The 16816-nt window shown below is 46.1% G+C and overlaps 1 protein-coding gene across 4 annotated transcripts in view; it reads right to left on the reverse strand.

The window, feature by feature from the left end:
• Nucleotides 1-346: 346 nt before the first annotated feature.
• Nucleotides 347-16816, reverse strand: part of AMOTL1 (angiomotin like 1) — a 237271-nt gene continuing 220801 nt past the window's right edge. For all 4 annotated transcript variants that reach the window (XM_075337490.1, XM_075337493.1, XM_075337491.1 and 1 more), the window contains 6 exons: nucleotides 14770-14919; nucleotides 5657-5847; nucleotides 2709-2834; nucleotides 2374-2612; nucleotides 1000-1284; nucleotides 347-899 (listed from right to left, as the gene is read on the reverse strand). In XM_075337490.1, the coding sequence (XP_075193605.1) occupies nucleotides 790-899; nucleotides 1000-1284; nucleotides 2374-2612; nucleotides 2709-2834; nucleotides 5657-5847; nucleotides 14770-14919 (1101 nt within the window). In that variant the 3' untranslated portion in view covers nucleotides 347-789. The remainder of the gene's footprint in view (nucleotides 900-999; nucleotides 1285-2373; nucleotides 2613-2708; nucleotides 2835-5656; nucleotides 5848-14769; nucleotides 14920-16816) is intronic.

Here is a 16816-nt window from a genome sequence, read left to right on the forward strand (position 1 = left end):
TTTTTGTCAATATACAGTACACACAGAAAGTGGCCAGTGTTTTGGGCAGCGCTATACACAGCTCTGCTAGCTCTGCAGCAGAGAAAACTGTGATTCGATCACAACTGCTGCACCCAGTAAGTGACACATCACTGGAATCAGGGTCTCTGTCCTTACATCATGCTGCTGTGAGATTACAAAGCAAAAACCTGTTGACAGATTCCTTTGAAAGGTATTTAATGACTTCAATGATTCATATTGGAAGCATGCATGGAATCCCGCCCTATTATTCCCATCCTAACGGCCACATCTCTGCCGTACTCAGCACGGTTGTGTAATTGTGCTCTCTTCTAGTGGATCTGGTTGCTCACCATGTTTCAGTCTTTATTGTTTGTTTTGCCTTTTTTTGTCATTATTGTATCCAACTATACAATATAAATTAGAAATTGAATAAAAAGTACAATATGTGCATATTATAAATAATGTGACCTACCATGAGATACATGGAAAAATTGCATCAAACTTTAAGAATTCCAGATCATGGCCGCTCATTGGAAACTTAAAATGTCCTACTTGGTATTAAGGAAGGATATAAAACACAATGCGACTCTCGGTATCTAAATGGTGGGAGAGTCATTCTGTACTCGGTCAAGAGAGTATCAAGAAAAACTTACAATTATTTATTATCCAGCTGGAAAAATAATCCGGAGGAGTCATAGGTTGTCTAAAATATTCTTAGCAATGTCTTAAAATGTTTCAGTCTGTCTGGCCAAAAAGCCACAAGAAGCAATTCCGAGTCTGAACAAGTCTTCAAATAAGCACTTCCATTGTGTTGTCGGGCTCCGAAAGCTCGGTCTTGTGGTTTGGAGTGCTAGCTCTAAGTTTCGGTTCTAGAGTCTTGCCAAGGACAGGGGAATGTTCTGTAAGACAAGGAAAAGCATTAAGATTGACGGTAATTACCGGTACGGTGTGTAGACTTTATAGCGTCAACCATGAAAATGGAGAAGACCATGGACATACCTGACTTCTCCTTGTTGGTGTTGGGGTGACGTAGAAGAGGACTACTGGATGGGGTCAAGTTTATCCGTCCCCGACCCGGCAATGAAGAGCAGCTTGGCCAGAAGAGGTCAGAGCTTTTGTCTGTCTGTGTGCTGTTGTCCTTACTCCCGGTTTTGGCATGCGATACAGTCACGGTAGGTTGACTTGAAAGAGGTGTAGGTGGCAACATAAATGAAGGTGGTGGCAGTGCTAAAGAAGGTGAAGGACTTTCATGATTGTCTTTGCCATCTTTATTTTGAAGAAGTCCTACAAAGAACAAATAAAACTTAAAGGGGTTGTCCCATGAAAAAGTAAACTTGAATTAATAGATCTTAGAATAATGATAGGGTACACAATTGGATGTGTTAAAAAAATATATGCTATGTACGGTCTTATTTGCTGTGTCCAACCACGTAGTTCATGGTCAACACATATCACAGCTCTTGGCCGGGGAAGAAGCATAAATCACTTATGATACAAGAGTACACAGACGCAACAGAACAGGGGCTCTCATCTGCTTTCTCAGGTAATGCATTTCCCTGCCTGTTTTATCACAGGAGCGAGTGTTTCCTCAGTGTCTCCAGTCCTCTTAGCTAATCAGAAATCAAGTCCTGTATCTGCTGAGCTCATACATCACTGACTGTTTTTTTTTATGTAGAGCTGACAGGATTAGTGACACGGCCAAAACACTCGCTCCTGTGATAAAACAGTAATGGAAATGTGTTATGTGAGAAAGTAGCATCTGGGGTCCTTGCTGTGTCATGTCTTTTTGCTCAATTATCATAAGTGATTGGTGCTTCCCCACTGGGCAGGAGCTATGGTATTTGCCGACCATGAACTGGAGCCGCTCTACATGGTTGGCCAAGGAAACTGAACAATAGCAGTGGTAAATTTATAAGATTATCTCAGCATAGGAACAATTTTTTAAACATATCCAAATGTGGAACTTAGGTCTATTAATGGAAGGATCCTCAAAGGACACTTCAAGAGACCACATGATAAGTCAATGGGATCCATTAGGTGCTATTTAGATCCATCATAATGTGGATCCCATACACGTTATTGCTTCTGTTGTGAAGAAAGCCTATGGAACAAATGAGAAAATGGACAAAAACACTACCCCTTATAGATTTCCTCCCAGCCGTATATATGTGTTGTTTATTTTAGCATTGGACTTCCCGGAAATGACTAAGATCATATCCTAATACTTGTTTTTAAGTCAACCTCAGATAATTATCTCTGCTCGCAATAAAAAATAAATCCAGGATCCTCAGGAATCTCCACCCCCAATGACCCAAAGAGCAAAATATTTACCTGACTTTCAAAATTAAAAAATCAATTTTACAAACTTCCCACCTAAACTTCCTTTCCGATTCTTTTCGTCCTTCTTCTCCTCTGCCACCTGATTAGTGGTCAGAGACGTCTGCCGCGAGTGAGACCCAGAGGTAACCGCAGTCACTGCGGCTATAGACGGCACGGAGCGTGCGGGGCGTAAGCTGGAGTTGTCATTCTTGCTCTGATCTTTTCGAGAACGTTGATGGAGAACCTTTATCATGGCGTCTTGTTCTATGATTTTGGCATGAAGATTCTTTATCCTGATGGAACAAATAATGTCCATTATGACAGAGTAGCACACTTACGAGCAATGTAAACCAAAATGGACAAACCCGTTAAGATGTAATGGAACTTACGTATGTTCCATGTCCTGGAATTTTCGGTTGGCCTGTACAATCTCCTCCTCTTCATGAAACATTCTTAGATCCAATGAGTTATCCGTGTGGCTTCCATTCCTCGAATGATTCATGATTGTCAAATCTCTATCACGACAAACCCAACATATATCAGATTCAGTACACATCCCATTTATACACTCCCTGCAATCGGCAAGTTATCACCTATTCTGTGAAATGGTCATAATTAGCGATTATGGTAAAACCCATTGAAGTGCTAAAAAGTTTCCGGTTCACCAACTGGGGAAAGTACTAAATGGCAAATTTTCAGGCAGTACAGCTTTTCTCAACTTGTATCTTCAGGAATACACTGCTCCCAACCCATGGTTTCCTACTTGCTGATCGATCTATCTGTCACTACCAGAAAGCACAAAGGAGAGGGATGGAGGGGCCTGCAGCACTGAGGAGAAGAAAGTGCTGTTGGGAAATGCTGTTTTAGCAGATAAGAATAGTACTGCCCATTTTCATATGTGTGGCTAGATACACAAAGGGGCAGAAGGAGTTGAAAAAAGTCAAAGGTACAAGAAATAAACTTAATTTTGGAGTTGTATATTCACAAAAGACATATGCAGTTATTAAAATATATATATATATATATATATATATATATATATATATATATATATATATATCGGTAAGTTGTGGAAAGCAGTAAATGATAAAGTCAGCTATGGAATCCCACTTAAAAGGGTTTTCTTGGAATAAAAGAAAAAATACAATAAAATTGTCCTTATAAATAAATTCCCGTAATTTTTTTTCCTGCGGAGGTAATTACTGTAGTGCATAAAAAATGGCCTAAAAATGGCCACTGTCTTATTATTGACTAATAATGGAAACATGTCCTAGAATGTTAATAGAACTAAAAGCCTGTGACTATGTGAAATAGGAATATAATATAATATTATAATAATATAATATTTATTCATTTATATAGCGCTGTTAATTCCACAGCGCTTTTACATACATCAGGAACACTGTCCCCATTGGGGCTCACAATCTAAATTCCCTATCTGTATGTCTTTGTAGTGTGGGAGGAAACCGGAGAACCCGGAGGAAACCCACGCAAACACGGGGAGAACATACAAACTTTGTCCCTTCCTTTATATGGAGGAATATACACTCCTAGTCTTTGTTACTTAATACTGGAGATGCTAGGGGTGTTGAGGTAACAAGAGATTGCTCACATTGCTATCCTCACTGTTTATCTGACCTAATACTGGATACATCAGGAGAGCTAAGATACAAATAAACTGCTCACACTCCTGTCTACCATGTCTGTGTGATCTAATATTGATTATATAAGGTGTACTAAGGTAAGTAGAGGCTGCTCACACTGCTATACATCAAGGTGTCTGATAAAGTACTGGAAACACCATGCATGATGAGGTAAGAAGAGGTTGCTCTCACTGCTGTCCACCATGTCTTTATGATTTAATAGTGGAGATACCAAGGGTGACAAGGTAAGAAAAAGCCACTTACACTGCTGTCCACTCTGTCTATGCGATCTAATACTGGGGAAACCAGGGGTATTGAGGTTAAAAGAGGATGCTCACACTTCTGTCCATCCTGTCATTCTCATCCAATACTAGCGATACCAGGAGGGCTAAGGTAAGAAGAGGCTGCTCACACAGCTGTCCACCCTGTCTATATGATCCAATACTGGAGATAGCAGAAGTGTTGAAGTAAGAAGAGATTTCTAATATGGCTGTCCACCCTATCTGATCTAATACCAAAGATACTAGTAGTTCTCAGGAAAGAAGAGGCTGCTCACACTGCTGTCCACCCTGTCTATTTGACCTAATACTGGAGATAAAAGGGGTACATATTTAAGAATAGGCTTTTAGCATTCCGAAAACCCTGTCTGTCTGATCTAATACTGGGATAGCAATTAGTGCAGAGGAAAGAAGAGGCCACTCACACTGCTGTCCACCATGTATATTTGATCTAATACTGGCGATACCAGGGATACTTATTTAACAATAGCCGTTTAACATTCTGAAAACCCTGTCTGCCTGATCTAATACTGGAGATAGCAGTAGTGCTGAGGAAAGAAGAAGCTACTCACACTGCTGTCCGCCCTGTCTATTTGATCTAATACTGGCAATACCACTGGTACTTATTCTGAAAACCCCATCTGTCTGATCTAATACTGGAAATAGCAGTAGTGCTGAGGAAAGAAGAGGCTGCTTACACTGCTGTCGCCCCTGTCTATTTGATCTAATACTGGAGATACCAGAGCACTTATTTAACAATAGCCATTTAACATTCTGAAAACCCTGTCTGCCTGATCTAATACCGGAGGTAGCAGTAGTGCTGAAGAAAAAAAGAGGCTGCTCACACTGCTGTCCACCCTGTCTATTTGATCTAATACTGGCGATACCAGGGATACTTATTTAAGAATAGCTGTTTAACATTCTGAAAACCCTGTCTGCCTGATCTAATTCTGGAGAAATCAGTAGTGCTGAGGTAAGAAGAGGCTGCTCACACTGCTGTCCACCCTGTCTATTTGAACTAATACTGGCAATACCAGGGGTACTTATTTAAGAATAGCCGTTTAACATTCTGAAAATCCTGTCTGCCTGATCTAATACTGGAGATACCAGGGGTGCTGAGGTAAGAAGAGACTGCTCACACTGCTGTCTACCATGTCTCTCTGAATAATTAGAAGCTGTCCTGACCTAGAGATAACTCGACAGTACATGGTATAGGTTATCACCAGGTCACAGCAGCGGGCGTAGCTTGCACTTTCATTCTATCAGTGTACTTTATCACATCCAAAGATTTAATTGTGATTTACTAATTAAAGATATTTGGTAATTTATTCATGATGACTTTTTTTCTATTTATCTTATCGTTCTATTCCTGGAAAACCCCTTTAAAAAAAAGATTTAACACAGTTAAGCACTTACGGTTGGGCTATGGCTGTAGTGGTAGCATCCATGGTAAAATGTCTTTTTGCGCTTTCTTCCAAGTACTTCTGTTCCCATTTGGTTGTATCTGCTTCCAGAGCCAAAATAGTCTCTTCCTTCTTCCTTAACAAGTCCATAAGCGCAGGAGCACTGTAATCTGAATTATTAGATGCCTGATGGTTCACTTGTCTCTATATGGAGAAGAAAATGATTATTTGTGAGTGGAATATTTTTTTTTTGAACATGTAAATACATAAAGTTAAGAGCCTGACAGAGTAGATTAAAGGAAAATATCAAGAACCAGTCTAGATAACAGTGATTCACTGTGTAAGGGCCTCTTGGGCGGAGCATAACATGATCTTGCTCCATCCCCTGAGGATCTTCACTATGCGAAACACTGAATCCTATTTTCTAGAGTGTTCCTTTAAATATTCTCTTTTAAGTATTCCTTAAGTATTCTCAAAAAGGTGAAAAAAATGTTCATTTTTGTTAAAATCAGCTGGTGTCATTAATAAATTCATTATATTCATTCAATCCCACTTTCTGGGAAATCCCACCAAAGAAACAATGGTTGCCTTTAATATAAATGGACCCTTGAATTTTAATCCTGGAAAACCTAATTCCATCACTTTGATGCAAACATAAATTCTCAGATTGAAGCCTATGAATAAACGAATGTAATTTTATGCAGAGGAGACAGATTCAATTAAATTATTTAAGCTCAAGACGGCACGCAGGACTCTTCCACCCTCCTCCCTGTTTCCTTCTGTAAAATCGGATAACAATCCGCATGAATCAGCTCATTTCAAAAGTTCTTCAAAGTGAGAGTGCAAATTATACTGTCACATTTATACTAATTAGCCTAATTTGTGACTAACCGAGAGAAGCGTTGCGTGCGCTTCATCTATGCAAATTAAATAACGATTCCACATGACTTCCATTTACCGCACAGAGCCGCTGATGTTCGCCCTCAGAGGAAATACATTTATAAGAGAGATCATCTGTTACGCCTCCAACCAGACAGCAGCCTCAAGTAGAAGCACCAGCAAAGCCAGTTGTTGTCACGGGGTATGTAATGACAGGACAGGGGTCCCTTGGCTGGCCCTCAGACTTGAGACCCTGTGCTGTACTTTATCTCAGAGGTAGGCTTGATGGTAGCCAGGTCTGAGCCCCCAGTGTGACCTTAACTTTTGTCCGAGTCATGATCTTACGCCCCCTCTCCCATAACCTTGGGGTGGGCTGAAAACACAGTAACAACACCCCACAAAATGACACGGACAAGGGAGAACGGAAACTTGTACACAGCACTCAAAACACAAAGGAGAGACAATATGTGTACAGGGGAATGTTCCTACCACTAAATATCGCAACACAGATAACTAATAACAGGATAACCACCAAGACCGGGAGCGCTGGAGCTTATGCTGAAGCTATAATCGGCGCGTACTGGAAGAAAGCCGGGCTTTCAATAGGGAGGAGACAGCTGCACAAGGTAATTAGCAACCTGAGCTCTTGGTCCTTCTCACAAGTCTGCAGTAGTTAACTCCTGCAGAGCTGAAGAGCAGTGAACCTGAATCAGCCAACGCCCGGCTCTGGCTGAACAATCCAGAAGCTTCAGGTTGCTTGCAGACTCTGTGGTGTGAACAGTGTCTGATGACACTGTGCCAGCAGGTGTGTGCAGAGCCGAACATTGCAAGACAGTTGTGCGACCAGTAAAGCCATGGATCAGAGTGGTCACTGGACCCGGTCAGTGGTTTATATGATAAGTAGGATAGGTGATAAATGTTCGGCTGCTGGAGAACCCACCACTGGGACCCCACTTTTCCAGGAAATACGACTCTGCAGTGCCCCTTTCTGAATACAGTGGCAGTTTAGCATATGTATCTCCATTCCATTCATTGTCTTTGGGACCATCCAATGTAGTTGAGTACCGTTCTTGGCTATATTTTGAGATCATTGAGGGCCATTAGTGTGACCCACCCCACTTATAAGGAAAAATGAACAGAAGGTACGTTCCAAACTCAGAACAATCATGGAGGGAATTCATCAAGTGTTTTCCACCAGTATCATACTACAGAAAAGGCAAAAATGATGGCAAACGCTATATTTGCACTAAATTGGTGCACATTTTTTTAATAAGGGGTCAAGTTTCCTGTTTTGCCCACATAGTTATAATTTCTAAAGTCAGAAAGTTGCACACATTTACTGTGGGACTGATAAATAACTGTACATTTGGGTTCCCGTATTGTCACCCTACAAGGTGTCCTCCATTTACTTCCCGCTGCCTCCTGGACTCAGATTGGCGTTCCTTTCCCCTTACTTCCAATACGACAAATGCAGCGATATGGGGGGTGCAGTGGTAAGTCTAAACCACGCTTTCCATGCTTTTCCTATCCCACAACACAGGGAAGACGCAATTTAGACATTTCAAAAGTATGAGTAAAGAAACCGTAATCTGAGCGGAGAACACAGCAGGAGGCAAATGGAGGGCATCACATAGGACGACAATACATGAGGAATGCAGTCACTTTTTAGTCCCAGGAAGGGGGGGGGGGTCACTTTATGTCAACGTGCACAAGTTCAGTAGTATTTTATATCAGGAGTGTCAACAATCAGAGGAAAAGTATAAGTATATTGTTCACACATTGCTTTTTTGCTGTTTTATTACTGCAGCAAAATCTGCTCTGTAGGCAGTAAAAAAAGCTGCTTCTAAAAAGCAGATGTTGCTACATTTTTGTTGTGTAATTTGTCTACAGTACATCTAGTATGTATGAGTGTATGTGTATATATGTGTATATATGTGTATGTGTGTATATATGTGTATGTGTGTATATATGTGTGCATGTATGTGTCTGTGTGTGTGTATGTATGTCCGCTAAAGGAATCCATATCGTTGCATATATAATCCCGAACGTTTGCACAGACGCCTCATGTGACTCAGGGAACATCATACACTATGTTTTGAAGGGAAGTTTTAACCCCGCGCTTTACAGTTATTCGCAAAAAAAACACTTACTGTTTGGATGTGTGAGGTAATATATTGGCTGGTTTCACAGTTAGCCTGGATATTTATCAGGTGGCCTATAGCAACCAATCACAGCTCCGCTTCTATTTTGCTACTGGTCATTAATATGGGCTCTGATTGGTTGCTATAGACCAGAGGTTCCCAACTCCAGTCCTCAAGGCACACCAACAGTGCATGTTTTCAGGATTTCTTTAGCATTGCATGGGTGTTGGATTCAGCACCTTTGCAGGTGATTAAATTAAGGAGAGAGAAAGAGGGAGAATGGGAGAGAGCGAAGTGGGAGAGAGACAGAGCGAGGGAGAGTGGGAGAGAGAAAGAGGGAGAGTGGGAGAGAGGGAAGTGGGAGAGAGACAGAGCGAGGGAGAGTGGGAGAGAGAAAGAGGGAGAATGGGAGAGAGGGAAGTGGGAGAGAGACAGAGCGAGGAAGAGTGGGAGAGAGAAAGAGGGAGAGTGGGAGAGAGGGAAGTGGGAGAGAGACAGAGCGAGGGAGAGTGGGAGAGAGAAAGAGGGAGAATGGGAGAGAGGGAAGTGGGAGAGAGACAGAGCGAGGGAGAGTGGGAGAGAGAAAGAGGGAGAGTGGGAGAGAGGGAAGTGGGAGAGAGACAGAGCGAGGGAGAGTGGGAGAGAGAAAGAGGGAGAGTGGGAGAGAGGGAAGTGGGAGAGAGACAGAGCGAGGGAGAGTGGGAGAGAGAAAGAGGGAGAATGGGAGAGAGGGAAGTGGGAGAGAGACAGAGCGAGGGAGAGTGGGAGAGAGAAAGAAGGGGAGAAAGAGAGAGAGAAGGGGAGAGAGACAGAGCGAGGGAGAGTGGGAGAGAGAAAGAGGGAGAATGGGAGAGAGGGAAGTGGGAGAGAGACAGAGCGAGGGAGAGTGGGAGAGAGAAAGAGGGAGAATGGGAGAGAGGGAAGTGGGAGAGAGACAGAGCGAGGGAGAGTGGGAGAGAGAAAGAGGGAGAATGGGAGAGAGGGAAGTGGGAGAGAGACAGAGCGAGGGAGAGTGGGAGAGAGAAAGAGGGAGAGTGGGAGAGAGGGAAGTGGGAGAGAGACAGAGCGAGGGAGAGTGGGAGAGAGAAAGAGGGAGAATGGGAGAGAGCGAAGTGGGAGAGAGACAGAGCGAGGGAGAGTGGGAGAGAGAAAGAGGGAGAATGGGAGAGAGCGAAGTGGGAGAGAGACAGAGCGAGGGAGAGTGGGAGAGAGAAAGAGGGAGAATGGGAGAGAGCGAAGTGGGAGAGAGACAGAGCGAGGGAGAGTGGGAGAGAGAAAGAGGGAGAATGGGAGAGAGGGAAGTGGGAGAGAGACAGAGCGAGGGAGAGTGGGAGAGAGAAAGAGGGAGAATGGGAGAGAGGGAAGTGGGAGAGAGACAGAGCGAGGGAGAGTGGGAGAGAGAAAGAGGGAGAATGGGAGAGAGGGAAGTGGGAGAGAGACAGAGCGAGGGAGAGTGGGAGAGAGAAAGAGGGAGAATGGGAGAGAGGGAAGTGGGAGAGAGACAGAGCGAGGGAGAGTGAGAGAGAGAAAGAGGGAGAATGGGAGAGAGCGAAGTGGGAGAGAGACAGAGCGAGGGAGAGTGGGAGAGAGAAAGAGGGAGAATGGGAGAGAGGGAAGTGGGAGAGAGACAGAGCGAGGGAGAGTGAGAGAGAGAAAGAGGGAGAATGGGAGAGAGGGAAGTGGGAGAGAGACAGAGCGAGGGAGAGTGGGAGAAAGAAAAAGGGAGAGTGGGAGAGAGCGAAGTGGGAGAGAGACAGAGCGAGGGAGAGTGGGAGAGAGAAAGAGGGAGAATGGGAGAGAGGGAAGTGGGAGAGAGACAGAGCGAGGGAGAGTGAGAGAGAGAAAGAGGGAGAATGGGAGAGAGGGAAGTGGGAGAGAGACAGAGCGAGGGAGAGTGGGAGAGAGAAAGAGGGAGAATGGGAGAGAGGGAAGTGGGAGAGAGACAGAGCGAGGGAGAGTGGGAGAGAGAAAGAGGGAGAATGGGAGAGAGGGAAGTGGGAGAGAGACAGAGCGAGGGAGAGTGAGAGAGAGAAAGAGGGAGAATGGGAGAGAGGGAAGTGGGAGAGAGACAGAGCGAGGGAGAGTGGGAGAGAGAAAGAGGGAGAATGGGAGAGAGGGAAGTGGGAGAGAGACAGAGCGAGGGAGAGTGGGAGAAAGAAAAAGGGAGAGTGGGAGAGAGCGAAGTGGGAGAGAGACAGAGCGAGGGAGAGTGGGAGAGTGGGGGAGAGAAAGAGGGAGAGTGGGAGAGAGAAAGAGGGAGAGTGGGAGAGAGAAAGAGGGAGAGTGGGAGAGAGAAAGAGGGAGAGTGGGAGAGAGGGAAGTGGGAGAGAGACAGAGCGAGGAAGAGTGGGAGAGAGAAAGAGGGAGAATGGGAGAGAGGGAAGTGGGAGAGAGACAGAGCGAGGGAGAGTGGGAGAGAGAAAGAGGGAGAGTGGGAGAGAGGGAAGTGGGAGAGAGACAGAGCGAGGGAGAGTGGGAGAGAGAAAGAGGGAGAATGGGAGAGAGGGAAGTGGGAGAGAGACAGAGCGAGGGAGAGTGGGAGAGAGAAAGAGGGAGAATGGGAGAGAGGGAAGTGGGAGAGAGACAGAGCGAGGGAGAGTGAGAGAGAGAAAGAGGGAGAATGGGAGAGAGCGAAGTGGGAGAGAGACAGAGCGAGGGAGAGTGGGAGAGAGAAAGAGGGAGAATGGGAGAGAGGGAAGTGGGAGAGAGACAGAGCGAGGGAGAGTGAGAGAGAGAAAGAGGGAGAATGGGAGAGAGGGAAGTGGGAGAGAGACAGAGCGAGGGAGAGTGGGAGAAAGAAAAAGGGAGAGTGGGAGAGAGCGAAGTGGGAGAGAGACAGAGCGAGGGAGAGTGGGAGAGAGAAAGAGGGAGAATGGGAGAGAGGGAAGTGGGAGAGAGACAGAGCGAGGGAGAGTGAGAGAGAGAAAGAGGGAGAATGGGAGAGAGGGAAGTGGGAGAGAGACAGAGCGAGGGAGAGTGGGAGAGAGAAAGAGGGAGAATGGGAGAGAGGGAAGTGGGAGAGAGACAGAGCGAGGGAGAGTGGGAGAGAGAAAGAGGGAGAATGGGAGAGAGGGAAGTGGGAGAGAGACAGAGCGAGGGAGAGTGAGAGAGAGAAAGAGGGAGAATGGGAGAGAGGGAAGTGGGAGAGAGACAGAGCGAGGGAGAGTGGGAGAGAGAAAGAGGGAGAATGGGAGAGAGGGAAGTGGGAGAGAGACAGAGCGAGGGAGAGTGGGAGAAAGAAAAAGGGAGAGTGGGAGAGAGCGAAGTGGGAGAGAGACAGAGCGAGGGAGAGTGGGAGAGTGGGGGAGAGAAAGAGGGAGAGTGGGAGAGAGAAAGAGGGAGAGTGGGAGAGAGAAAGAGGGAGAGTGGGAGAGAGGGAAGTGGGAGAGAGACAGAGCGAGGAAGAGTGGGAGAGAGAAAGAGGGAGAATGGGAGAGAGGGAAGTGGGAGAGAGACAGAGCGAGGGAGAGTGGGAGAGAGAAAGAGGGAGAGTGGGAGAGAGGGAAGTGGGAGAGAGACAGAGCGAGGGAGAGTGGGAGAGAGAAAGAGGGAGAGTGGGAGAGAGGGACGTGGGAGAGAGACAGAGCGAGGGAGAGTGGGAGAGAGAAAGAGGGAGAGTGGGAGAGAGGGAAGTGGGAGAGAGACAGAGCGAGGGAGAGTGGGAGAGAGAAAGAGGGAGAGTGGGAGAGAGGGAAGTGGGAGAGAGACAGAGCGAGGGAGAGTGGGAGAGAGAAAGAGGGAGAGTGGGAGAGAGGGAAGTGGGAGAGAGACAGAGCGAGGGAGAGTGGGAGAGAGAAAGAGGGAGAGTGGGAGAGAGGGAAGTGGGAGAGAGACAGAGCGAGGGAGAGTGGGAGAGAGAAAGAGGGAGAGTGGGAGAGAGGGAAGTGGGAGAGAGACAGAGCGAGGGAGAGTGGGAGAGAGAAAGAGGGAGAGTGGGAGAGAGGGAAGTGGGAGAGAGACAGAGCGAGGGAGAGTGGGAGAGAGAAAGAGGGAGAGTGGGAGAGAGGGAAGTGGGAGAGAGACAGAGCGAGGAAGAGTGGGAGAGAGAAAGAGGGAGAATGGGAGAGAGGGAAGTGGGAGAGAGACAGAGCGAGGGAGAGTGGGAGAGAGAAAGAGGGAGAGTGGGAGAGAGGGAAGTGGGAGAGAGACAGAGCGAGGGAGAGTGGGAGAGAGAAAGAGGGAGAGTGGGAGAGAGGGAAGTGGGAGAGAGACAGAGCGAGGGAGAGTGGGAGAGAGAAAGAGCGAGGGAGAGTGGGAGAGAGAAAGAGGGAGAGTGGGAGAGAGGGAAGTGGGAGAGAGACAGAGCAAGGCAGAGTGGGAGAGAGAAAGAGGGAGAGTGGGAGAGAGGGAAGTGGGAGAGAGACAGAGCGAGGGAGAATGGGAGAGAGAAAGAAGGGGAGAAAGAGAGAGAGAAGGGGAGAGAGGGAGAATGGAAGAGAGTGGGAGAGTGGAAGAGAGGGATAGAGTAGGAGAGAAGAAGAGTGGGAAAGAGAGAAAGGGTGAGAGAGGGAGAGAAAGAAAGTGGGAGAGAGGGAGCATGGGAAGGAGAAAGGGAGAGTGAAAGAAAAAAAGAGAGTGGGAGAGAGGGAAAGTTGGAGAGTAGGAGAGAGAGCGAGGGGGGAGAGAGAGAGAGGAAGAGTGGGAGAAAGAGATTAGGGAGAGAGGGAGAACAGAGACTTAGTTACTATCCTGGACAACACTGGGTACTACAGCTAGTGTTTCATTCACCATAAAAGCAGCAAAAACTGCAGCTGTTTTTTGCTCTTTCTCATTGCTTTCAATAGTTAAAAAAAAAGGCAAAAATGCTGAAAGAGTTGACACACTGCTTCTTTCACAAACGCCGCAGTTTGCCTTTACAGTCAGGAAAAAAATAGGAACTGTGTGCATGAGATTTCTGGAATCTCGTAGCTTTTGCTGATACTGTGAAAAACTGCTTTAAATCTGCAATAAAATCACGAAGAAAATGCAAAAAAATCAGCAAAAAACATTTGCACCACTTCAGCATTTTTCACCCATTCCTGGTTTTGGCTTACAAATACTGATGTAAAATACTGACCAAATACTCAACATGTGAACGTGACCTAAGAGCAAGTCTAGGAAAGCCTAAAATACCTCTAAATTTAGCAAGAAATGTACTACTATTAATAAAATTGTTATTTTCTAACTCATCTTAATTTGAGACTGGAGTGCATTGTTTTCCCTATCCGGAGCGCTGGTCACTCCCGTACAGTATGTATAAAATCACAGAATATCAAGTTTTCAAGATGACTTTACAGTATAAGGCTATGTGCGCACAGTGCGTTTTTCGCGGCGTTTTTGCGCGTTTTTTGGGTGCGTTTTTGGCCTCAAAACTGCAGGACTTTGCTTCCCCAGCAAAGTCTATGAGTTTTCATTTTTGCTGTCCGCACACATCTGTTTTTTTTTTACCTGCGTTTTTGAGTTAAAAAAAAAAAAAAATGGACATGTCAGTTCTTTCCTGCGTTTTTCTGCGTTTTCCGCCCACGCAATGCATTTGAAAAACGCCGCAAAACGCAGAGATCAAAAACGCAGCAAAACGCAGCTAAAAACGCACCAAATCGCGGCAAAAACGCATGCGTTTTTTCGACGCAGGTGCGTTTTTGTGCGTTTTTAGTGGCCAAAAACGCACAAAAACGCAGCGTCAAAAAGACGCAGTGTGCGAACCTAGCCTAAATCTTCACATATTGAATACTGTGCTCCCCTGCTGGTTCAGTGTCTGCAGAGAGCCTGCTGTATTGCGGTGCATTGTGACAGCACCTGGCAGTCGTGTATTCGCAGCAATGACGCCTCCTGCTGGGCAATCTGAAAATCTCCGCCGTTGTTACGAGACTGCGCCTTCTTATAAATGCAGCGATTGCGGTAATACTATTGTTGCAAATGAGGACGATTAGTAACGCACACATCACAGTGCATGCACGCTAAGGGTTAACGTTTCTTTTTCACGCACTGGCGGCTGATTTGCATACTCATTAGCATGCCACTTTCTTTACAATTGCTTGATACAAGCCGCTTTGTCATTTTGAAATGATAATCTTCGTTTCTGCTGCAATGTCACCGGGAGGTGACCCTCCGCGGAGACTGCGGTTACCTGCTGCATCCTCAGACACTCCAGCTCCCTCTCCAGGCGGGTGCGCAGCCGCCGCTCCAGCTGCTCTCTCTTCTCTCCCGCTGCCTGGAGCTGGGTCAGAGCCTGCTGCAGCTTCTCCACCTCCTCAACGTAGACCTGCTTCTTACGCAGCTAAAGAACAGAAGAAAAGTGTTAATTTCATCATTCACCACGCACCGACATCAACTGGATATAAACTTTTAGCTCTCTGTAGTACGGAAGGATTCCTGGGCCACTGGAAGAAACCAGGTCAAATTTACAAAGCCGAATATGTCACACTTTTGCCTAACTGGTAGACATGACTTGTGCCACTTTTAGTCACTTTCTGCCCTTTGCTAAACAATAAGGTGTGGCTTAAATTGAAGGGGTGTGTCTTAGCGGAAAGGGGCATGGCTTAAATTATTTTGCATTGTGCCACAATTTTGGCACAAAAAATGGCCTAAAGTAAGCCAACCAATAGGTTATAAAAAAACAGACAAAAGTGTCTACAGATGCCCAAAATTTATCATCCAGTAGTTCAAAGCAGTCTAACTTTAGCACAGGGATAAAGGGTTTTTCCACTTTCAGAAAAGTTGTTGTCACCAGGAGGTTTTTACAAGCATCACCAACTATCATGGTGGCGTCAGGTTCTGTGGAGACTTCAGATTCTTTCACTCTGCCTGCTAACCTCTCTGATATCTGTGATCAGCACAGGGAGACTCAGGCGTTTACCCACAGACTTGTAATGCATAGGCAGGCTATCTCTGCTGGTCTGCTTGTTAGTCTTCTTTAGTCACATGCTATTGGAGACCCAGTTATATTCACTCCCCTCCTATATATGCTGGCTGGACACTTCCATTAGTGCCAGCTATAGTTTCTCAATGCTGGCTTGAAGAGGTGGTTTGATCCAGACTTAGGGGTACTTTACACGCTGCGACATCGCTACCGATATATCGTCGGGGTCACGTCGTTAGTGACGCACATCCGGCATCGGTAGCGACATTGCAACGTGTGACACTAATGAGCGACAATCAACGATCGCAAAATCGTTCCAAAATGGTGATCGTTGACACGTCGTTCATTTCCTTAATATCGTTGCTGCCACAGGTACAATGTTGTTCGTCGTTCCTGCGGCAGCACACATCGCTATGTGTGACACCGCGGGAACAACGAACATCTCCTTACCTGCGTCCACCGGCAATGCAGAAGGAAGGAGGTGGGCGGGATGTTACGTCCCGCTCATCTCCGCCCCTCCGCTTCTATTGGGCGTCCACTTAGTGACGTCGCTATGACGTCGAACGCCCCTCCCCCTTGAGGGAGGGATTGTTCGGCGGTCACAGCGACGTCGCTGACCAGGTATGTGCGTGTAATGCTGCCATAGCGATAATGTTTGCTACGGCAGCGAGCACCAAATGTCGCACGAGCGACGGGGGTGGGTGCTATCGCGCTAGACATGGCTAGCAATCGTTAGCGATGTCACAGCGTGTAAAGTACCCCTTACTAGTGGTTGTTGTGCATTATTGTTGTGAGTGGTTGTGGTGTTAACCCTTATTGTTCTTTTGTTGCTGCCTTACTTGTCTTGCTTCTTACTTTTGTTCCTGTGAGTTTACAGTGTGTCAAAGTTTATGTTTTTTCCTGTCTGCCTAAATCTGTGTTTCCATCACACTCCTGCCCTTTCCTTCTCTGGGGGAAGTAAGCAGATTAGCTTTGGTCTGGTATAGCCAGGCACGAGACTCTGGCAACTCCACCATTAGGGGTAATCCGGAGGTTAGGGATAGCCTAGGGTCCCATAGCGTGAGGAACAGTATATGATTCTTTTAACCCTTGCAATCCTACAGTCATGGCACCCTTGTCCCCTGGCTATAATCAATTTTTTTTTTTTTTAAACCAACAACTGTGCTTTACTCACCCTTCCCGACCCCAACATTAAGTCTGCATTGGTGCTTCCTTTGGCATGACGATAGCGCTGCAGCCAATCAGCCAGTCTCACCAGGTCTTAGTGGCTTATATTGACTATTTCGGCAAAGCTGCGGAGCTGACGGACTGGCTG

Source organism: Anomaloglossus baeobatrachus, chromosome 2, assembly GCF_048569485.1.
Source record: "Anomaloglossus baeobatrachus isolate aAnoBae1 chromosome 2, aAnoBae1.hap1, whole genome shotgun sequence".
In the NCBI taxonomy this organism is placed as follows: Eukaryota; Metazoa; Chordata; class Amphibia; order Anura; family Aromobatidae; genus Anomaloglossus; species Anomaloglossus baeobatrachus.